General features: G+C 41.1%; 4 protein-coding genes across 7 annotated transcripts in view; 1 reads left to right on the top strand and 3 right to left on the bottom strand.

Moving 5' to 3' along the window:
* The window catches only part of LOC143029675 (cytochrome P450 2L1-like), a 52569-nt gene extending 45793 nt beyond the window's left edge, over positions 1-6776 (top strand). For all 4 annotated transcript variants that reach the window (XM_076192489.1, XM_076192490.1, XM_076192491.1 and 1 more), the window contains exons 9-11: positions 2780-2897; positions 3487-3631; positions 5579-6776. In XM_076192489.1, the coding sequence (XP_076048604.1) occupies positions 2780-2897; positions 3487-3631; positions 5579-5778 (463 nt within the window). In that variant the 3' untranslated portion in view covers positions 5779-6776. The remainder of the gene's footprint in view (positions 1-2779; positions 2898-3486; positions 3632-5578) is intronic.
* A 3069-nt stretch (positions 6777-9845) lies between these two features.
* On the bottom strand, positions 9846-11540 carry LOC143029672 (uncharacterized). The gene is made up of 3 exons (XM_076192487.1): positions 10931-11540; positions 10563-10719; positions 9846-10137 (listed from the first exon to the last, which is right to left on the bottom strand). The coding sequence occupies exons 1-3, from the start codon at positions 11040-11042 to the stop codon at positions 9975-9977; spliced, it is 432 nt and encodes a 143-aa protein (XP_076048602.1). The 5' UTR covers positions 11043-11540; the 3' UTR covers positions 9846-9974.
* Positions 11541-12966: 1426 nt separating this feature from the next.
* On the bottom strand, positions 12967-13455 carry LOC143029523 (uncharacterized; the record flags this gene model as incomplete). Its single annotated transcript, XM_076192178.1, has 2 exons — positions 12967-13344; positions 13411-13455. Coding segments are annotated over 2 exons (423 nt in total), but the record flags the coding sequence as incomplete, so codon positions are not given.
* Positions 13456-18457: 5002 nt separating this feature from the next.
* On the bottom strand, positions 18458-21344 carry LOC143029673 (uncharacterized). Its single transcript, XM_076192488.1, has 4 exons — positions 20401-21344; positions 19966-20079; positions 19625-19769; positions 18458-19203 (listed from the first exon to the last, which is right to left on the bottom strand). Exons 2-4 carry the CDS (start codon positions 20075-20077, stop codon positions 19041-19043), a joined length of 420 nt encoding a protein of 139 aa, XP_076048603.1. The 5' UTR covers positions 20078-20079; positions 20401-21344; the 3' UTR covers positions 18458-19040.
* Positions 21345-23333: the final 1989 nt, after the last annotated feature.

Genomic DNA, 23333 nt, shown 5'->3' with positions numbered 1-23333 from the left:
TACGTCGTACGGCTGGCATTGGCTGCTGCCCGCGAGATTTAAGTCCCGTATTGAAGTGGTTAAAGCCTTCCTCTCTTCCTCTCTTGTGTTCCATGTTTCTGCCTCATACAGTGCTATTGGCACAATCCCTCCTTCATACAATCTCCTCTCAGCATCCATTCTCAAATGTCTATTTCTCATTGCACTTTTTTAATCCCCCAAGGCATTTAGTTGCTTCTCTCAATCTACCTCTATATCCACTCCCTTTCCCGCCACATTTACACTTAAGAATCTAAAGCTATCCACTGTCTCCCATCTCTCTCCCTTAATACTCGCTTCCAATTTGCTGCCATCCTCTCCCTTTGTACATCTCATCACCTTACTTTTACACGCATTTAACTTCTTCTTTTGCACACCTTCCCAAACTCCATCACTAACTTCCTTAGTCCCTCTAATCCTAATACAAGTGCAGTATTGTTAGCAAACAACAACTGGCTTATCTCCCATTTTTCTCCATTTTCTTCTTTAACCATCTCCAAACCCCATGGGGCCCATTGCCCTTACATTTACCTCTCACACCACCTCTTCCATGTATAAATTGAACAGTCAAGGCAACATAACACATTCCTGGCAAAGTCATACCTTTACCATAAACCACTCACTCACTCCATTTCTGATTCTAACATAAGTTCTACTACTCTTGTAAAAACTCTTGACTGCTCTTAACAGCTTTCCTCCTATCCCATATATCTGCAATACCTCCCGCAGTGCCTTCCTGTCTACCCTGTCATAAGATCTTTTCCAAATCCATAAAGGCCCAAAAAACATCCTTATCTTTTCCTAAAGCTTTCTCACATAACTGCCTTACCACAAAAATCTGATCCATGCAGCCCGTACCTGTCCTAAACCCACACTGCCCCTCACCAATTACTCCCTCTGTGCCTCTCCTAATCCTCTCCATCAAAAGCCTCCCAGAAGCCTTCCCAACTACTCAGTAAACTGATCCCTCAGAAACTACTACACTCACATTTATCCCTTTTTCCCTTGTAAAGTAGAACTATACAGGCATTCTTCCAGTCCTGTGGCAGTCTACCTTCCTTTAGACAAACATTAAGCAACCTTACCAATCAGTCCATCATCACTGTGCCTTCCTTTTTTAGACACTCCTCATGACACCCAAGTAACTCAGGTGCCTTACCTGCTCTCTTCATTTTAATAACTGCTTTCACCTCATATTTTCTTATTTCTCCACCATTTTCCTCATCCATCACCATCATTTTCATAGTGCCTCCCACTGCATTCACCATTTCCTCCCTCCTCCTTATCCTACTCCACATTTAGCAACTCCTTAAAATACTCTGCCCATCTTCCTCTTACCACTGCCTCTTCCATTATCATCACTCCATCAACACTTTTCACCTCTTTTCTATTTGATTCACCTCCTCTTCCTCTCTTAATTTCCTTCCAAAACATCTTTTTATTATTTTCAAAATTTTCTGTCATACTCTTCCCCCATTTTACATCTGCTCTCATTTTTGCCTCTTTTATCTTGTACATTGCTTTTTTGTACCTCTCATATGATTCTGTCATCCTATTTTGCAGCCAGTCTGTGAATGGTAGTTTCTCTTCTGCAACCTTCTTTGCTTCATCATCCCACCACTCACTACCCTTCCTTCTATTTCCTCCCTCCCTCCTTGTTCCACATACCATCAACTCTCCACTATGATTTTTTCCTAGCATTCCACACTTCCCAACTACTTAGTCTAGTGGTTCATCACCTACTCTAGCATTTAGATCTCCCAATACCACCACATTGACATTTCTCTCTAAATCTTCTATGCACTCATTTAAATCTATCCAAAAACCTCCCTTTCCTCTACACTCTTCTCACTACTAGCCCCATATGCACTTACAAAGACCCACATCTCCCTTTCCAGTTTCCCCTTCATCCACATTTACCTTGAAGAAACCTCTTTCCACTCTAACACATGCTTGCCTATCTCTTCACTTACTAGAATTACCACCCCTTCCCTCATCCTCTCCTCACTCCCAACACCCTCCCCACTACACTTTCAAACTCAAACTCATCCTTCCCTTTGAACTTAGTTTCACTCAATGCCAACACATCCATCTTTCTACTCACAAACATACTGCCTATCTCTTCCCTTTTACCCTCGTCTGTACCACACACACACACATTAAAAGACCCAGACCTTAGGGTTCTAGTTGGAAAAATCCTCCCAGACCCTCTTATGCCTCGACATTTTTTAGGAATTGGCCCTATAGGGCTACAGAAAGTAGGATGCCTAGTCCTATCCTCCATCCCATTTGAGTTGCCTTTCATAACCCAAGTGGGAGCATTCATTGGCAGTATTCTCTCTCCCTCACCACAGGGTTTGGTGAAAATGGAAATGTATATTCAGAGAAGTGGTACAGAGTATTAAGAGTGGGGGGGGGCAGCATAATGGAGGGATAGTCGCAGTACAATAAAGTAACATAATTTCTCTATAAGTAGATATTTCATCTAACACAGACAAAATGTGTGACTCTGGTCCATAGGGGCACCCCATATAGACCCTAAAGTATCAGCTGCATACTACTGAGCTGATTTTTACCTCAATAACATGCAGTCAATACCCTAAATGGGGGTTTTAACAATATTCTAACTAAAATATTCATCAAGGGGGACGTGGTAGTTACCGCTGCTGATGAAGTTTGGTTTCATATGAATGAAAAGCTCTGTCACATGTCCTTTTTCTATTTATATTAAGTGAAATACTGTATTTTTCTTATATTCCAGCTTGCAATACCTTGAGGCAGTGCTGAATGAGGTTCATCGTCATGCTTCCTTTGTAGCTTTGGGCCTTCCGCACCTGGTGTCTGAAGATACAGATTTAGAAGGATATATTCTACCCAAGGTAATGTGTTAACCAAGTATTCTTTTACTTCCATTCACTACACTAGTTAAGATGTGACATTTGCAGTGTACATTAGGATGAAGAGATACCTTTATTAATTTGCATGACACCAGAGAAGACAGAACATGTTATCTTATACTATCCAACACTCATTCATTTCATGTATCATTATTTTGTCTGAGTGATGTATAGGGCAACCCAATAGGTGTGGCTAGATTCCTTAGGATCACAGATTTCCTACAAGAAAGATCTGTGGCTGCATACTAATAGATTGAGTGGTTGACCATTTGTATAATGTACATGTTTCTTAATACAAAATTATCACCATTGCTTTCAGATTCCTTTATCAGGTTTAAAATCTTAATTCATATTTATAATTTGTTCCATATACTTTTTTCTTGTATTTGTAAACAAAACATAAAAAATAAGTGTGTAGATTTGAGATAACAATTTCTGTAAATTTTTCACTCCCCAGAACTTAACTAAATTGTCTTTCACATAAATAGCACACCTTGTGTATTTCACACAATTACATGTCATAGAATTATTTCTTCTCTGTGCTAATAATGAAAATCTTGCTCTGATTCAGGGTTCTATTGTGATGGCCAACATTTTCAGCTGTCACTTTGACCCTCGCTACTGGAAATATCCAGAGAAATTCTACCCAGAACACTTTATTGATGAGAAGGGAAAATGTATGACTAAGAGAGAAGGATTCCTCCCATTCTCAATTGGTATGTTACAAAGGTTGCAAAGACTGTAATCCCTCTTGTAATAGGGATGGCTAAGTCAGATCACAATCCAAAAGACCCACTAACACCACTCTTCCCATCTCAGCACTTTGGGAATAAAAGGACACATATCCACCCACTGGTTTACCTACTCAAGGATTCAAATCATCCATCACTACTATATTCACATTCAGGGCCCTCACATGTGGTGGGGGAGCATATGCCCTGGGGCAGCACATTTAGGGGGGCCGCTATTCTAGTCTGGACATGCTACTCACAATGCTGACAAAATAATTATAGGAAAAAAAAGGTCAAAGGAGCCCTGAATATTTTACCAGAATCAACAGAATATGAAATATTTTTCCCTTATCCTTTCTGCAATAGGGACATTAAATAAAAAATTTAAAATCTGTTTAATTATTTCACAAGGCAACAGCTATAATAGGCAGTAAAAAAAGGTGGAGATGGGAAGTAGTGATGGGGGAAGGGGAGGTGTCACTGAGAACTTTGCCTTGGGGCGGCACTTAGGCATATATGGGTACTCTGTTTACATTCACTCCAAAACTCCCTACACACTCATTTAGATCATTCTAAAACTCTTCTTCCTTTCCTCACTGCTCTCACTAACAGGACCATATGCATTCACAAACACCTCACAATCTATTGTTAAGTTTATCCATACAATCCTAAATGACACTTGCTTCCATCCAACATAACACTTGCACATCTCATCACACACCAACAGAGCCACTTCTCTTGCCATCATCACTCCAGCCACCGTGCCAATCCACTCTCAATCTCAACCTCACCTATCCTTTTCAACTCAAGTTTCATTCAAAGCTAACATGTTCATTTTTCATCTTATAAGGAAACCACTCATCTCCTTTTACTGTTTCCTACTGAACAGCCACACATATTCATAGTTTCAGTTATTAGAGTTCTGGTTGAAACTGGCCTCCCAGAACCTCCTTATGTCACAACTCTTCACAAGAGAAAAATACAGAAAGGTGGATTTCTGGTCCCCTCACTCCACTCCATTCAAATAACTTTTAAAACACACATGAGAACACTCAGGATAGGGTATTTATTGCAGTCAGTATATCAGGGGATGTAGTGATGTTCCTACAGGTTAGTAATGCATCATTCTTTTCTCTACTTAAAAAAGAATTTTTATCATTTTTAATTTTAAGTATCCTGCTTTAACTCTATTTTTCACTGCCCCCATTAATCCACCTCTTTGGTATGATATTGTCCCCAAAGACCGAAGCATTGTTTATGGGAAACAAAATATCATAAATCCTAGAGTAATTATAATTTTTTTTTCCAAGCTGAAATTAGGGGTCAACTCATACATACATGCTATTTTCAGTGGGATGAAATTCGTGATTGAAATGAGTCAAAAACAGTTAAGAGCCAGATCCTTATAAGAAATATTGAAGATAAAAAGAAAAAAAGAATTTTTGATTATTTGTCTAAAATCAACATTCTCCATAGCACCGAAAGCACAGGATTTGAGCTATGAGTTTGGGTTGAGCTCAAACCTCCTGCACTCAGAACTATGGAAACTTGTTTTGTGGACCAGATTTACTATATTGGTTACATGTTTCTTCATATTGATAATCTTACCAAATACACAGCCTGTTTCTGTAGTTTATCAATGGCACAGGAGGATAAGTGTTGAATGGATTATAGCATGGATCAGTGACAGTGGGTCACCATAAACAATGTAAAATCCAAATAGGGGAGTGTTACTAATGGAGTTCTCCAGGGCTCGGTTTTGGGGCCTGGGAGCTATTAGTAAGTTTGTGGAAGATGCTGAAATAGGACACTATATTAGGTCAGGGGAAGATGTCAGGATACTGCAGGAAGATCTTTATGAATCTGCACAGAGAATAATATAAAAGGTAAGTGCAAATTCCAGTGAATAATCTTATTCTGTCCTGTCAACAGGACGTCGTGTGTGTCCTGGGGAAACTTTGGCAAGGATGGAACTCTTCTTGTTCACTTCAGCGGTTCTGCAGAAGTTTACAATCAAGTCCCCACCAGGACAAACAATTGTTGCAGAAACTGATCCAAGCAAACTTCTCTTCAATCATGTTAAGCCATATAAAGTGGTCTTTGAGAAGAGGCCACAAACAACACAAATCTAGCTTAGTGGTACTGGTCTTCTTGTTCAGCATTTTGTGAGATGTAACAAGCCAGAAGATATTACCATATTCCATTACTTGATATTTTGGTTGACTGTCAACTATTGTTCATTGTAAACTACCAGAACTTGTATATCGAAACTTTCTCCAAATAAAATAAGATATTGTATCTTATGTTCATATATGTAGTGCAAGAGTCTCATAGATATAAAAAGGGTAAATTGGTGAGGGTTACATTTTTATTGGATCTGCAGTTTTGTAAACAATTGTTCAAAGGTGAGAAGGTGAGAAATTTTAGTACTTCACTCTCAGCATTATGTTTATAAACGAGGCCTTAGGGACTCCATTTGATTGATTTATGTAAGTTTTATTTTTGCTGATGTAAATGAAGTCAGTGTGCAGTGAATTCAAGATTGAGTAAGCAATATTGCAAGCAGAGTTGTGATGGCGGATCTGATTGGAGAAAGGGTGGGGGAGAAAATTCAATTTGTTCATGATTGTTAGATCACACCTTTAGGGTAGGTTCTTAAATATAAAATTAAAGATCATTGGACTAAAGAAATCATGACATCATTGCAGAACTGACCTAGTACCGAAGAAAGTTCAGAAGAAAAGTATTAAGTTTAATTCCCAGCTGGTCTTACAGTGGAACTAGAGTCTAGAAATTGAATAAATTGAATGATCTGAGGCATGGGACCTACAGATTAAAATTGTGACTACATATAACAGTGGGAAACAAAGACAGTGGTGAGAATTGGGAGAAAGTGAAGAAGAGGAGAGTGAAACAGAGGAGTAAAATTATTTTCTTTCCCTGATGTTTTCTAAATATCTATAGTTATACTAAGAAATAAACTAACAATTAATCAAAATGGTCTATGTGTGGCTATAGTATATTTTCATTATACTGTTTGATTTACATGCGACTTACATTTATTCAATTATTTATACCCCACTGGAGGTCTCTCATAATTTTGTAAAATGGAATAAAAATGCTTGCATAGCATGTACATTTATATGAGACCTTTTTTCAAGGAAATATTTCTCAACAAGGAATTATAAAAAATTAATGGTAATACATACATACATATACCAAGGCTTTCCCTCTTACAAGGGAGGTAGCCAAAAAGAAAAAGGAGGTCTCTCATAATTTTGTAAAATGGAATAAAAATGCTTGCATAGCATGTACATTTATATGAGACCTTTTTTCAAGGAAATATTTCTCAACAAGGAATTATAAAAAATTAATGGTAATACATACATACATATACCAAGGCTTTCCCTCTTACAAGGGAGGTAGCCAAAAAGAAAAAGGCATAAAATCATTTGCACCCATTCCATCCCTAAATACACTCCACTCCCCTCCACCCTCCCTCCCATCTTAGCACCTCCTGGATGACGGGTCATCCCTGCACCTTATCCACTGCCCTGGGTCAGAGGCAGTGTCACAAGGCCCAGCACATCCACAGCAAGGGCACTTCATTAAATCGGCGACCCCCCTCTCTGTCCCCCCATGCATAAAAGGAGAAGACAGTGAGAAATCCCTTCAGGCTGCATCAAATTTTGCTCACACATATTACCTCGCACCCCATCCCCCCACCCATTCCACCTCATGCATCACAACATCATCCATATACAACCATTCTCCATTCACCCTTGTGTTCTGTCCTCTCCTGTCCTTCCTCAACAGACATTCCCCTCTTCCTCCTTCACCCCATCCATCCATCTCATCCTAGGACTTCCCCTTATGTTCACTCCCTCCACATCTGCCTTCCATACCTATTTTACTAGTCTTTCTTCACTCATTCTTTCCATGTGTCCAAACCATCCTAATACTCTTTCATCAACCCTATCTCCCAACTCCCTTTCCACCCCTGTTCTCCTCCTCACCTCCTCATTTCTCACTCTAGCCTAGTAACCCCCATCATACTTCTCAGACACCTCATCTCAAAAACATTCAAACTACTCCTCTCTTCCTCTCTTATGTTCCATGTTTCTGCCCCATATAGTGCTGTTGGCAAAAAAAGAATAATAGGATCATATAAACTGGGAGAAGAAGGAATAAAAAAAAATATAGGAAATTGCAGTAGCGTCATTTAAACTAGTTACTAAAAACGCGAAACAAATGAACGACGCTTTCGGACGTAGATAGCGCGCGGACGACAGCCCGGCGTTAGCAGAACGGACCAGTCAGTCGAGCACAGTACAGCCACTTGCTAGGAGCACTCCAGTTGGGTAGCAGTATCGCCTACCAAAATAACTTGTACTTAACTGCTTACACGTTGACAAATAAGACGCCGGTAAGACAATCCGGAGACAGGTACGTAAGACATTGTGGACGATTATGACTAAACAGACTTACACTTTTGCGTACCGGCTTTCCGTGATTGCTTTTACTTGACTTGAACCCCTGGAAAGAGACTATCGGCACGGAATGTCCGACCACGCCCTACATCACCTTCGAACGAGGCTCTATGTACACCAGATCCGACCCTTGCAACCCCAACCCAAATCCAGACCCTTACAACCCTAAACCAGACCCCTACAACCCTAAACCAGACCCCTACAACCCTAAACCAGACCCCTACAACCCTAAACCAGACCCCTACAACCCTAAACCAGACCCCTACAACCCTAAACCAGACCCCTACAACCCTAAACCAGACCCCTACAACCCTAAACCAGACCCCTACAACCCTAAACCAGACCCCTACAACCCTAAACCAGACCCCTACAACCCTAAACCAGACCCCTACAACCCTAAACCAGACCCCTACAACCCTAAACCAGACCCCTACAACCCTAAACCAGACCCCTACAACCCTAAACCAGACCCCTACAACCCTAAACCAGACCCCTACAACCCCAACCTCTACAATCCCGGCACTTTTTCAAACTCTAAATCTACAGCAACAGGTAAGGAACCAAATACCAACCTAAGTGATTTTAGGCACTATATAGTGGATGTGGGCGGTTGAAAACGAGGGTAAGTCGGATACTGATGGGAACAAGAGACAGCAGTGTCGGTAAGTTGAGTAGTGCCTATCCATTTAACTACTGATATTTACTGATTTTAATTTGTGGACTATCTACAGCCACTAAAATTGCAACCACCGAGATCACGTGTGCCTGGGTTTACTCCCAATGTCCGTTACTTCAAACTTCTTCAAACTTCATTGGCTCCATAGTCCACCTCAATGTTCGTACCTGTCTTTCAGTTTTGTAGAATCTCGAGGTTATCAATCACCCACTGTAAAATTTAAAGTATATCTAGAGTTGACATTTTTCATACGTAACTACCCAACCGAGCCCAAATCGCCTGTGATTCCACGAATGAGCGACGGCGTGCATGTGGTAAAGTTTTCATGTTTCTGAACCTTTCGCTCTTTTCTCGGGAAATATGTTTCAAAAGTTCGGTATATTGATAAATAGATCCTTGCTGAATTTTTCTAGAATTAAGTTATGGCGTTTTCTTCAGTTTGATAATCTTTTCAGACTCGTATTAGATGCTGACCCAGAAAAACGTCGTAAAGTTGTTAAAATTAATTAAAACGTCCAGATCGAAACTCTTTTGGATGGAGCAGCAACTGCCAACACCTACACCTAACCAGCTCTCGCCTCCTACCCGTCCAGTACTGTTGATCTATTACTTATAAATATCTAACTTACTGATGTTACCAAAGTCTCTTAAGAAATCTAGCAGTGTTGGAGAATAAAATGTAATATGTAAAGAACTTTTTCAATATTTCTCTTGCACACTACACTGCAGTTTTCGAAGCCACTAATTAAGTGCTAAGTTGTAAAACTGACGCACTGGTATGAAGAAAACTGTTAAATGTTATTTGATTCTGCAGGTCATTTTCGCAGTAGTGTACTTCCAGTTTATGATAACTACTGGAAAGTGCTGATGTCTTGCACATGTGAATATTCAAAATTTGCAACAAACATTTAATTCAATTTTTTTGTATTCCTACAAGGGTAGTAACTTAGTAAGCAACTTAAGGTTTGAATAGACATGTATGCACACAAACTGTGCTCGCACGTAAAAACAAGAATCTGAATTTTTTCAAGATACTTTATTTGGCCTCAGCCTTTAGAGTAACGTTTGCCAAGAACAAATATTGAGGTAACTGTTGCAGACAACTGTAGTTTAACTTGAAATGTGTAGGTGTAGAAATCTTGCCGTCATCTCAAGTGAAGATTTAGCCAAGGAATCGAATGTTGGTGTCAATGGCGCCTGCGCTTGATTTGCGGTTGCACAGTTGAATGAGTCGGTTGTAATTCTGTCCCTTCTTTGCCTCTTGTAGAGCCAACAAGAATTTGATGACTTCACCACGACTGGGGTTGCACATTTGATACTCGGAACTGTAAAAGAACGAACCCATGTAGATAAGATCATGTATGCAATCGTACACATAGACTGTCCCCAAGATCTGTACCAAAACGCCCAGTCTCTCTCTGCACAAACAGAAATCCCTTCTGTGGAATGGCGCACAAATGACTAGTGCATTAGTTTAATGCAGCTAGTCTATTGTCTCCGATAGTTTATATTGAAGACCGTAGTACCAATAAATCTAACCACAACTACCAGATAAATAAGGTTGTCTTCATGGGGTTCTGAAAATGGAAGGCTTTGCTGTCCGCATGTTTGTGCTACCACTTACAGGCACCTGTCGTTGGTTTGAGATTTCCTCGCATGAAATAATGGTTTATTTCAGAGTGCGAGTACTAAATTCTGTTTACTCCTTAGACATGTTTAGAATCTTGTAATTGTATGTGGGAATACACACCTAGTCGTTGTTCGAAAGCGGCGGAAGGCTCTTTTGTCGACTGGAGCAGTTTCGCTGGCTTCCTCGGGCAGTACTGGAGTTAGCACAGCGCCTCCAGGAAGGGCAAAGTCCGATGGATGACCCAGCAGTGTTGACACGGGAACCACTAGGTGATCGACTGGAAGAACATATCCCAATAGCTATGAGACTAGGGACCTATGCTCTCTGCGTCCCTCTGTCTATGCATCTGTGTCCATCTGTTTATCTGTATGTTTGAGTCTTTCCTGTCTGTGTCCCTCTGTATCTGTCTGTTTCTCTGCCTGTCTATCTCTCATCCTTCTTGTATGTATATCATGTATGAAACACAAGTGAATGTCGACGGTACTTACATCCATACGAAGGTTGGAAATCGTCCACCCCTTGCACTCCAGGGACTGAGCGAAGAAACATTCCAATCGCAACGATGGCGACGAAGAGGTGGGCAGGTGGCTGACCTTGCATGGCTGCGATGCCCAAACGGAAATGTATTATTTCTTTAAGGCTATATTCTATAAATGTGAAAGAAATGAGAAAAGGAACATTACCAATATCAACATTAACTTCTAGGCCCCCAATGCTGGGCCGCCTGTCGTCAGCGGAAAAAAAGATAAAACAAAGAACATCACTTGGTTCAAAGGTATGATGAACTCTGCCAATCAAAGGTCGCCATCCACCCCTCAGGCTAAATGACACACGAGGTGCGTTACTGCCAATAGTTGACCCAAACAAAACGGTACCACTAGGATCTCCTGCCAGGTCTTACCGGGAGAGAGAGAAAGGGGGCAGAGGCTGTGCAGGATTGGTGGAGTGTCAGGGCCGTGCGCCCCCTTATATACAACACAAATGTCGAGCACGCAGAGAGATGAGCCCCCAAGGAGCGATGGCGGTCGTCGGTCGTGGGAAGTTGTTCATGCGCCAAGTAGGCTACGGCATCTAATTACCTTTTTATTCATGTTTGTCTGTTTATGTTTGCATTTACTAATTTATTCTACTACTTGTTTACCTATTTGATACATGATACCTAACTTTTTCTGCAACTGATAGGTCATAAGTATGAACACAATTCTTATTACCTTTTCTGTAACTGCACACATTCATATTTTTTTCCATTCAGTGTAGAACTTTTATCACTATAGTCTCATCTGTCAGGTCATCTGCAAGTCTCTGTACAAGAAAGACAAAGCATCAATACTACTTACTTTTCAAGGCAGGACCTTTCGAGATGAAAATCTAATTTTGTGCAAATTGCAAATGTTCCCAGAAAAATATCTATCTCAAATTTCAAGAAAAAGAACAACAATTTACAAAAAAATAAACCAAGCACAAAAGTGAGGAGCAACTTTTACTTCTATACTGCAGGTTAATGCACAATTCTATTGCAACATGTCTCTACAGAAATGCAGGAAGAACTGCAGATCATAATGGTAAAAAAAAAAATTAATGAGAAGCAGGTGAAGGAGAGAGGATCTTTTGTGGGCCACAAGGAAATCAAGTCAAGAGCTGCCACAAAACTAATCACATTTTCCATCCATGGAAAATCTGACTGGCTCCTTAAAAAAAAAAAAAAAATCCATATCACCTGGAGGGGGATCATTTTTTCCCCATCACAACCTGTTATAGTCACTCTTTGTCGCACATTCTGGATCTTTGTCACACCTGGATCTTTGTCGCACTTTCTGGATCTTTGTCGCACTTTCTGGCTCTTTTTCGCTCTTTCTGGGTCTTTGTCGCTCTTTCTCGCTCTCGCTTCCGCATTTTCTCGCTCTCGCTCTAGCACTTTCTTGCTCTCGCACTTTCTCGCTCTCGCTCTAGCACTCTCTTGCTCTCGCACTTTCTCGCTCTCGCTCTAGCACTCTCTTGCTCTCGCACTTTCTCGCTATCGCTCTTTCTTGCTCTAGCTCTCGCTCTTTCTTGCTCTAGCTCTCGCACTTTCTTTCTCCTTCTCGCTTTCGCACTTTCTCGCTCTCGCTTTCGCACTTTGTTGCTCTCGCACTTTCTCGCTTTCGCACTTTCTCGCCCACGCTCTCGCACTTTCTGGCTCTTTCTCGCTCTCGCTCTTTCAAGCTCTTTCTCATTCTTTCTAGCTCTCGGTCTCGCACTTTCTGGCTCTTTCAAGCTCTTTCTAGCTCTTTCTCGCTCTTTCTAGCTCTCGCTCTTTCTGGCTCTCGCACTTTCTCGCTCTCGCACTTCCTCGCTCTCGCATTTTCTCGCTCTCGCACTTTCTCGCTCTCGCACTTTCTCGCTCTCGCACTTTCTCGCTCTCGCACTTTCTCGCTTTCGTACTTTCTCGTTCTCGCACTTTCTCGCTCCCGCACTTTCTCGCTCTTTCTCGATTTCGCACTTTCTCGTTCTCGTACTTTCTCGCTCTCGCACTTTCTCGCTCTTTCTAGCTCTTGCTCTTGCATTTTCTCTCGCACTTTCTCGCTCTCGCATTTTCTCGCTCTCGCACTTTCTCGCCCCTTCTCGCTCTCGTACTTTCTAGCTCTTTCTTTGTCGCACGTTTTGGATCCTTGTCGAACATTTTGGATTTTTGTCGGACGTTTTGGATCTTTGTCGGACGTTTTGGATCTTTGTCGGACGTTTTGGATCTTTGTCGCTCGTTTTGGATCTTTGTCGCTCGTTCTGGATCTTTGTCGCTCGTTCTGGATCTTTGTCGATCGTTTTGGATCTTTGTCGGACGTTTTGGATCTTTGTCGCTCGTTTTCGCTCTCACTTTCTCCTTCTCGCTCTCACTCTTTTTCTTTCCCGCTCTCGCTCTTTCTGGCTCTTTCTCGTTCTTTCTGGCTCTTTCTCGTTCTTTCCCGCTCTCGCTCTTTCTGGCTCTTTCTCTCGCTCTTTCTGGTTCTTTCTCGCTCTTTCTGGCTCTCTCTCGCTCTCATTCTTTCTGGCTTTTTCTCGCTCTCGCTCTCTCGCAGGATTACAAAGGCGGAGCATGCTGACAGGAGACCTTTTGGTCCATATCTAGGTCGAATGCGAAAAAAAAATCATAATGATAAATAAATAAATGTATAGATAAAAAAAAACTATAATGTAAATAATAAACAAAATACACAAATGCATAGGTATAGTTAAATAATAAACAAACGGGTAACTAGTAAATAATTATAAATTGACATAACTAATAATGAGAATTAAGCAAATAATAATAAACAAACAGACAAATTATTACAAAACAAATAAATAATATAAGATAAATTATAGTCATCTAGCATCTTGCTTAGGTGTTTATCTAAATGATTCTTAAAACTTCGAACTGAACTACATTGCACTGCCTCTGCAGGAAGTTTATTCCATTCATTAACTACACGGTGGGCGAAGTTGTTTCTACCCACTTCCAGATTGAATCTATTTCCGGACAATTTGAGACTATTGTTTCTTGTCTGATTCTCATTCAATGTGAAAAGTTTGTCACTTTTGATGTCAATTCCCTTTAGAATCTTAAAGACCAGTATCAAGTCACCTCAGAGTCTACGCTTTTTTGGTGAAAGATTCATATGTTATAGCCGATTTTCGTATTATTTATTTGTTACATTTGGAATAAATTTTGTGGCTCGCCGTTGTACTTTTTCCAATCTGTCAATGTCTTTAATGAGATTCGGTGACCATACGAAAAGAGCATATTCCAAATATGGACGAACTAACGATTTATATAGCTTGTTGATTAGAGATGGACTTTCGAAGTAAAAAAAAATCGCGCAATCAGTCCTAGGATCTTTATTTGCTTTCTCAGAGGCTGAAATACACTTATTTGATGATTTGAGATCGTTACTGATAATTACGCCGAGATCTTTTTCACTATCCATTTTTGCTAACGAATTTCCAAATAACCTGTAATCGTACTTACTGTTATTTTTACCTATGTGCATTACCTTGCATTTATTTGTGTTAAATTTCATTAGTCACTTTTCAGACCATTGCTGTAATTTATCTAAATCTTCTTCAATATCTAATTGGTTTAAATAATCATTTGCCATTCTGCACAGTTTTGTATCATCAGCAAATTTGGAAACAATAGATTTTTGTCCATGGTCTATATGATTTATATATACTATGAATAGAAGCGGCCCAAGAACGGAACCCTGAGGAACTCAACTAGTAACATTTTTCCATCCAGAAGTTTTCCATGTAAAACAACTCTGTTTTCGATCGTTTAACCAATCACTGGTCCAACTTCATAGGCTACCACTCGTTCAGTGTGAAACTAATTTAGTAAATAGTCTTTCGTTGGGGACAGTGCCAAAAGCTTTTGCAAAGTCTAGATATATTAAATCTATATTGTTTCTTTTGTCATAACTCGAGATAACTGTGTTGTAGAATTCGAGTAAGTTAGTCACGCAAGAACGTTTCCGTCTGAAACCATCGTGGCTATCATTTATCAAACAGTTCCTTTCTAAATGATGCTCGATAGCATCTCTGATGATAGTTTCCATCATTTTTCCTACTATTGAAGTCAAACTTTTAGACCTGTAGTTATTTGGTTTCATTTTGTCACCTTTTTTGAATATGGGAGTAACGTTAGCTAGCTTCCATTCTCTTGGGACATCTCCGGATATGATGGATTTCTTGGAAATAATTTCTAATGGAACAACAATCTCATTTTTCATTTCCTTTAAGATTCTTGGATGCCAACAGTCAGGCCCTGATGTTTTATTAACTTTGAGTTTCTCTATACACCTTTTTTTTTATTTTTTTTTTTTTTGGTTATATTTACCGTAGTGAGTAAGTTTACCCTAGACTTTTCACAGGTCAGTTTGGAGTTCACTTTGAGGTTTTTCGTTTAAAATATCACACATTCCTTCATTTGAATATTCAAGTTGACCGTCAGCAGATAATAGTGGACCAATGTGATTCTTAACAACCTTTTTATCTCTAATGTAACTATAGAATTATTTGGGATTCTCTTTGGATTTATCAACGATATTCATTTCGTATTGTCGTTTTCGTTTTTTTTTTTTTTTTTTTTTTAATCTCTCTGTATTGATACATAACTTTGAGTCATTTGATGCACCCAAGCATTTATATTTCTTGTAAGCCTGTCTCTTTTTAGCAATATTTTTTCAGTTTCTTTGTCAAGCCACTTTGGGCGAGCCTGATTTGGGGGACGTCTGTCTTTAAAAGGAATGTAAGTATAGATCATCTTAGTGAGCGTATTTTGAAATATTTCCCACATCTGATCTACAGGTCTTTCGCTTAATCTTGCCTCCCAATCTGTAAGTTGAAGCTCCTGACGTATTCCTATGAACTGAGCTCTACTGAAATCGGGTATTTTAGAAACACAAGTATCTATTCTAAATTTTTTTAGTAGTTTGAATCTAACTAAGTTGAGATCGCTAGTTGCAACAGTTTCACAGACTTCTACACCAGTTATCATGCTTTCGCGGCTAGTGATCAATAGATCGAGTATTGTTCCATGTCTTGTGGGCTCTTTTACATGCTGCACTAAGTAATTGTCACAGAAAATCAATCAAGCGACTACCTATATGGCCATGTTCAAGGGTCATCCAATCAATGCCAGTAAAATTGAAATCACCCATTATCAATAAATCCCGGTTGCAGAAACTAGACAGTTCTTGAAATAACAGTATGTCGTCTACCAATAGTAATGTCTTTGGCGTATATATTACACCTACATTCATTTTTTGTCCATTTGTTTGGGTTAATTCTACCTACAAACTATCATATGCATCCTGTTTCACTTTCTCTAAAACACAAGCCTGGACATTGTTTTTAACGTACAACAGAACACCCCTACCTTTCTTGTGGTTTCTATCCTGATGAAAGTGTTTAAATCCCACAGTATTAAATTCAGCTTCAAACTCTTTACCGTTTAACCATGTCTCGGTTATTCCTATCATATCTCGTTCTTTCTCGCACATTATGGATCTTTGTCGGACGTTTTGGATCATTGTCGGACGTTTTGGATCATTGTCGGACGTTTTGGATCTTTGTCGGACGTTTTGGATCTTTGTCGGACGGTTTGGATCTTTGTCGGACAGTTTGGATCTTTCTCGGACGGTTTGGATCTTTGTCGCTGCTTTTGGATCTTTGTCGCTGCTTTTGGATCTTTGTCGCTGCTTTTGGATCTTTGTCGCTCGTTTTGGATCTTTGTCGCTGCTTTTGGATCTTTGTCGCTCGTTTTGGATCTTTGTCGCTGCTTTTGGATCTTTGTCGCTGCTTTTGGATCTTTTTTCGCTGCTTTTGGATCTTTGTCGCTCCTTTTGGATCTTTGTCGCTGCTTTTGGGTCTTTGTCGGACATTTTGGATCTTTGTCGGACATTTTGGATCTTTGTCGGACATTTTGGATCTTTGTCGGGCATTTTGGATCTTTGTCGGACATTTTGGATCATTGTCGGACATTTTGGATCTTTGTCGGACGTTTTGGATCTTTATCGGACATTTTGGATCTTTGTCGCTCTCGCACTTTCTCTCGCTGTTGCACTTTCGCTCTCGTACTTTCTCTCCCTTTTCACACTTTCTCTCGCTCTCGCACTTTCTCTCCCTTTTCGCACTTTCTCTCGCTCTCGCACTTTCTCTCGCTGTCTCTCTCGTAGTCACACATCCGCACTCGCACACATTCTGACTTCCTCTCAATTCTATCCTCCAGTGGTCGGAGACCCTCGCTTGACTGACATCTCCGGCGCCCCTCTGCCCAATCCCCGCGACGTGAGCCTCGCCCTGCACACGACTTCGAGCAACGAGAGGGAGTCTCTGATCAGCCTCTTAGTCATGCAGTGGGACCAGTTCCTCGACCACGACCTCGTCCACATCCCCGAGGCCGAGAAGGATGGTAAGTCTGTTTACAGTATCTCTCGATCTTGTGGACCTTGGGTGAAATACTGCCCACCCTATGAAGGACCTATTGGTCTGTGAACAGGCCTCTCGCGTGCTAAAGCGTGACCACCCCCTACTTGCCTCTTCAACAGGGGGGCGGACCCCTTGACTGCTGCGGCGTGGACCGTAGAAATCCTTTGTGCTTCCCGATCGACACACTCAATCGGGAGGATGCATTGTACAGGGCGTACAACAGAAACTGCATCCAGTTCGCCCGGTCCATCACGGCACCCATCACTTCCTGCCAGTATAGTAAGTGTGGCCGAGTTTGTGTCTTGGTCGTGCACGCGGGATCGCTCATCCATTCTCTCTCCTTCCTCGTACCTCTATATACACCTTGCAACCCCAACCCTAATCCAGTCACTTACAACCCTAATCCAGTCACTTACAACCCTAATCCAGACCCTTACAACCCTAATTCAGACCCCTAGAACCCTAACCCCTGCAACCCCGGCACTTTTTTCAAACTCTAAATCTACAGCAACAGGTAAGGAATCAAATACCAACCTAAGTGATTTTAGGCGCTTTAGGCACAATATAGTGACTGTGGGCGGTTGAAAGCGAGGGTAAGTCGGATACTGATGGCAGCAAGAGACCGCAGTGTCGGTAAGTTGATTTACTACTGAAATTTTAATTTGTGGATTATCTACAGCCACTAAAATTGCAACCACCGAGATCACGTATGTCTGGGTTTACTCCCATTGTCCATTACTTCAAATTTCCATAGCTCTCAATGTTCGTCCCTGTTTTCAGTTTGTAGAATCTCGAGGTTATCAATCACCCACTGTAAAATTCAAAGTATATCTAGACTTGAAATTTTTCATACGTAAATGCCCAACCGAGCTCAAATCGCCTATGATTCCACAAATGAGCGACATCGTCATCTGGTAAGTTCATGTTTCTGAACCTCTCGATAGGTTTTCGAGAAAACATGTTTCAAAAGCTCGGTATATTGATAAATAGATCCTCGCTGATTTTTTTTTTCTAGAAATAACTTATCTTTGCAAGGGTGTTTTCTTTAGTTTGATAAAATATTTCCTTTCAGACTCGTCGTATTATATGCTGACCCAGAAAATCATCGTAAAGCTGGTCTATTACTTGTAAATACTTAATTTATTGCTGTTACCAAAGTCTTAAGAAATCTAGCAGTGTTGTAGAATAAAATTTTATGTAAAGCACTCGTTATTATTTCCTTGCACACTACACTGCAGTATGCGAAGTCACTAATTCAGTGCTACGTTGGAAAATTGACAAATGTCATTGGATTCTGCAGGTCATTTTTGTAGTTGTGAACTTTCATTTTGTGATAACTACTGGAATGTGCTGTCTTGCACATGTGAATCTGCGCAATTATGAATTTTCAAAATGTGCAACACAAACATTGAATTCAAAATTTGGTTTTATTCCTACATGGGGAGTAAACAACTGAAGGTTTGAATCGACAATTCAGTATGCACATAAACTGTGCTCGCACGTAATCACAAGAATCGGAAAAAATTAAAGATACTTTATTTGGCCTCAGCCTTTAAAGTTTGCCAAGAACAAACATTGAGGTAACTGTTGCAGACAACTGCAGTTTAGCTTGGAATGTGTAGATGTAGAAATCTTGCCGTCATCTCAAGTGAAGATTTAGCCAAGGAATCGAATGTTGGTGTCGATGGCGCCTGCACTTGATTTGCGATTGCAAAGTTGGATGAGGCGGTTGTAGTTCTGTCCCTTCTTTGCCTCTTGTAGAGCCAACAAGAATTTGATGACTTCACCACGACTGGGGTTGCACATTTGATACTCGGAACTGTAAAAGAATTAATCAATGTAGATAAGATCACGTATGCAGTCGTACACGTAGGCTGTGCCAAAACAACACCCACAGTCTCTCAGTGCACAAACTGAAATCTCTCCTGTGAAATGACATACAGATGACTAGAGTGCAGTAGTTTAATACAACTAGTCTATTATCTCGGATAGCTTATATTGAAGACTAAGGTACCAAGGAATCTAAACCACAACCACCAGATAAGTAAGGTTATCTTGATGGGGTTTTTGAAAATGGGCAGCTTTGCTGTTCGCCTCTTTGAGCCACCACTTGCAGGCACCTGTCGTTGGCTTGAGAATTCCTTGCATGAAATAATAGTTTATTTCAGAGTACGAGTACTGAATTCTGTTTACTCCTTAGACATGTAAGGAATCTTGTAATTGTATGTGGGAATACACACCTAGTTGTTGTTCGAAAGCGGCGGAAGGCCCTTTTGTCGACTGGAGCTTCCTCGGGCAGTATTGGAGTTAGCACAGCGCCCCCAGGAAGATCAAAGTCCGATGGATGGCCCAGAAGTGTTGACACAGGAACCACCAGGTGATCGACTGGAAGAACATATTCCAATAACTATCAGACTAGGGACCCCTCCTCTCTGTCTGTGTCTGCCTCTGTATCTGTTTGTCTGTCTGTCCATCTGTGTCTGTATCTCTTTATCTGTGAGTGTCTCTCGCTCTGTCTCTCTGCCTGCGTCTCATCTTTCTTGTATGTACTGTATATCATGTATGAAACACAAGTACTTACGTCCATACGAAGGTTGGAAATCGTCCGCCCCTTGCACTCCAGGGACTGAGCGAAGAAACAGTACAATCGCAACGATGGCGACGAAGAGATGGGCAGGCGGCAGACCTTGCATGGCTGCAATGCCCAAACGGAAATGTATTACTTTTTAAGGTTATATTAAATAAATGTGAAAGAAATGAGAAAAGAAACAATACCAATATCAACATTAACTTCTAGGCTCCCAATGCTGGGCCGCTTGTCGTCAGCGGAAAAAAAGATAAAACAGGGAACATCACGTGGTTCAAAAGGTATGATGAACTCTGCCAATCAAAGGTCGCCATCCACCCCTCAGGCTAAATGAAATCGCCCAACACGAGTTGGGACAGACGAAGTGCGTCTCTGCCGATAGTTGACCCAAACAAAACGATACCACTAGGATCTCCTGTCAGGTCTTACCGGGAGAGAGAGAAAGGGGACAGAGGGAGAGGGTGTGACCTGTAGACAAGGCTATGCAGGAGTGGTGGAACGTCAGGGGCGTGCGCCCCCTTATATACAAAACAAATGACGAGCACGCAGGGAGATGAGTCCCCAAGGAGCGATGGCGGTCGTCGGTCGTGGGAAATTGTTCAGGCGCCAATTAGGCTACGGCATCTATTACCTTTTTATTCATGTTTGTCTTTATCTACCTGTATTATGTATGCATTTATTAATTTATTCTAATACTTGTTTACCTATTTTCATTTATGTATTTTCAATTAGCTTGTTTGTATTTTCATTGTTTTAGATAAATCAAATGCAAACATATTATTTTGTGTAATTTCTTGCACACCATTTCTACGACCGTCGCGCCCAGTCCCTCCTTAGGGGATCATTTCTCACCCTGTGTGCTGGACACCTGGGTTCCATATAAGGGCTCACGCGACCCGGACGCTCCACCATTCCGGTTCAGCCTTTTCTGCAGGTCATACCCACTCTATCTGTCGGTGAGACTTGACCAGATTTCCATCGTCACACAGTGACTCACTTTATCTTATCTAACTCCTGTTGGACCATTTCATTTAACTTGAGAGCTGGATGGCGACTTTTGATTGAGTCTATCAAATCCTTGAACAAACTGACATTCTCAGTTTTATTTGTATTTTCCGCTATCGATAGGCATACCAGTTGAAGGGCATCTTGCATCAAAGGAGCTTGGAGGGGGGTGGGGGGCAATACTCGTTGGGGAAATCGTGATTCCAGAACCAATATTGAAAGCAGACAGAGATTAATGTTAATACTGATCATGTTCCTATTGTCCCCTTATTTCTTTTCCATTTATTGAATATTGCCTTACAAAAAATATAATAATAATAATAAAACAAAGTAATACATTTGCGTTTGGGCATTGCAGCCATGCAAGTTCTGCCACCTGCCCACCTCTTCGTCGCCATCGTTGCGATTGGACTGTTTCTTTGCTCAGTCCCTGGAGTGCAAGGGGCGGACGATTTCCAGCCTTCGTATGGATGTACGTACCGTCGACATTCACTTGTGTTTCATACATTATATACATACAAGAAGGACGAGAGATAGGCAGGATGAGACAGACAGGCAAAGAGAGCGAGACAGAGAGGCAAAGAGAGCGAGACTGACAGAGACATACACAGAAAGACACATACAAAGAGGGACACAGACAGAAAAGACACTCACAGACAGAAAAGACACTCACAGATAAACAGACAGACACAGATAAACAGATAGGTGAGCACAGAGACAGAGAGATGCAGAGATACAGACAGACACATAGACAGAGAGGGACACAGATACACAGACAGAAAAGAGAGGCAGACAGAGACGGATAGCAGGGGTCCCTGGTCTCATAGTTTTTGGGATATGTTCTTCCAGTCGATCACCTGGTGGTTCCTGTGTCAACACTGCTGGGCTATCCATCGGACTTTGCTCTTCCTGGGGGCGCTGTACTAACTCCAGTACTGCCTGAGGAAACTAGCGAAAATGCTCCAGTCGACAAAAGAGCCTTCCGCCGCTTTCGAACAACGACTAGGTGTGTATTCCCACATACAATTACAAGAATCCAAACATGTCTAAGGAGTAAACAGAATTTAGTACTCGCACTCCGAAATAAACTATTATTTCATGTGAGGAATTCGCAAACCAACGACAGGTGCCTGTAAGTGGTAGCACAAAGAGGCGAGCAGCAAAGCTGCCCATTTTCATAACCCCATCAAGATAACCTTATTTATTTGGTAGTTGTGGTTAGATTCCTTGGGACCACAGTCTTCAATACAAGCTATCTGGGACAATATACTACTTGTATTAAACTGCACTCTAGTCATTCCACAGGAGAGACTGTGGGTGTTGTTTTGGTACAGCCTACGTGTACGACTGCATACGTGATCTTATCTACATTGATTCATTCTTTTACAGTTCCGAGTATCAAATGTGCAACCCCAGTCGTGGTGAAGTCATCAAATTCTTGTTGGCTCTACAAGAGGCAAAGAAGGGGCAGAACTACAACCGCCTCATCCAACTGTGCAACCGCAAATCAAGCGCAGGCGCCGTTGACACCAACATTCGATTTCTTGGTTAAATCTTCACTCGAGATGACCGCAAGATTTCTACACCTACGTATTCCAAATTCTACACTGCAGTTGTCTGCAACAGTTCCCTCAATATTTGTTCTTGACAAATGTTACTCTAAAGACTGAGACCAAATAAAGTAATTTAACAGCAATAGTATTTTAATCCTTTGAATTGCATTATCTAGTGATGCTTTTACTTGTCAGAATATTTTCCATCTCTATATATTTGGCAGTAAGAGGAAATGGGCAGAGTATCTTGGGGAATTATTAAATGTGAAGGAGGATAAGGAGGGAAAGGTAGTTGCAGTGGGAAGCACTGAGAAAATAACAGTAACTTCCTTAATCCCTCCTCTGATCCTGTTACAAGTGCAGTGTCATCAGCAAACAACAACTGGCTTATCTCCCACTTTTCTCCATTTTCTTTAACATTCTCCAATCCCAAGCACATTACCCTTGCATTTACCTCTTGCACCAACTCATCCATGTATAAATTGAACAGCCAAGGCGACATAACACATCCCTGGTGAAGTCCCACCTTTACCTCAAACCACTCACTCTCTCCATTTCTAATTCTAACACAGGGTCTACTACTCTCATAAAAACTCTTGACTGCTCTTAACAGCTTTCCTCCTATCCCATATATCTGCAATACCTCCCACAGTGCCTTCCTGTCTACCCTGTCATAAGCCTTTTCCAAATCCACAAAGGCCCCAAAAAATCCTTACCTTTTCCGTACCACAAAAATTTGAACCACACAACCCCTACCTGTCCTGAACCCACACTGTTCTTTACCAGTTACTCCTTCAATTTCTC

The sequence above is a fragment of the Oratosquilla oratoria genome, chromosome 11 (genome assembly GCF_046742065.1).
Source record: "Oratosquilla oratoria isolate Oo_2021 chromosome 11, ASM4674206v1, whole genome shotgun sequence".
NCBI classification, from domain to species: Eukaryota; Metazoa; Arthropoda; class Malacostraca; order Stomatopoda; family Squillidae; genus Oratosquilla; species Oratosquilla oratoria.
This window is presented reverse-complemented; position numbering and strand designations above follow the sequence as displayed.

Excerpts from the sequence above, each read along its gene's own strand:
- LOC143029672 (XM_076192487.1), bottom strand. The coding sequence starts at position 11,042 with ATGCAAGGTCAGCCACCTGCCCACCTCTTCGTCGCCATCGTTGCGATT. Across the intron at positions 10,720-10,930 it reads TTTCCAACCTTCGTATGGAT|TCGATCACCTAGTGGTTCCC; the intron begins GTAAGTACCGTC and ends ATGTTCTTCCAG. Across the intron at positions 10,138-10,562 it reads CGCTTTCGAACAACGACTAG|TTCCGAGTATCAAATGTGCA; the intron begins GTGTGTATTCCC and ends GTTCTTTTACAG.
- LOC143029673 (XM_076192488.1), bottom strand. The coding sequence starts at position 20,077 with ATGCAAGGTCTGCCGCCTGCCCATCTCTTCGTCGCCATCGTTGCGATT. Across the intron at positions 19,770-19,965 it reads TTTCCAACCTTCGTATGGAC|TCGATCACCTGGTGGTTCCT; the intron begins GTAAGTACTTGT and ends ATGTTCTTCCAG. Across the intron at positions 19,204-19,624 it reads CGCTTTCGAACAACAACTAG|TTCCGAGTATCAAATGTGCA; the intron begins GTGTGTATTCCC and ends ATTCTTTTACAG.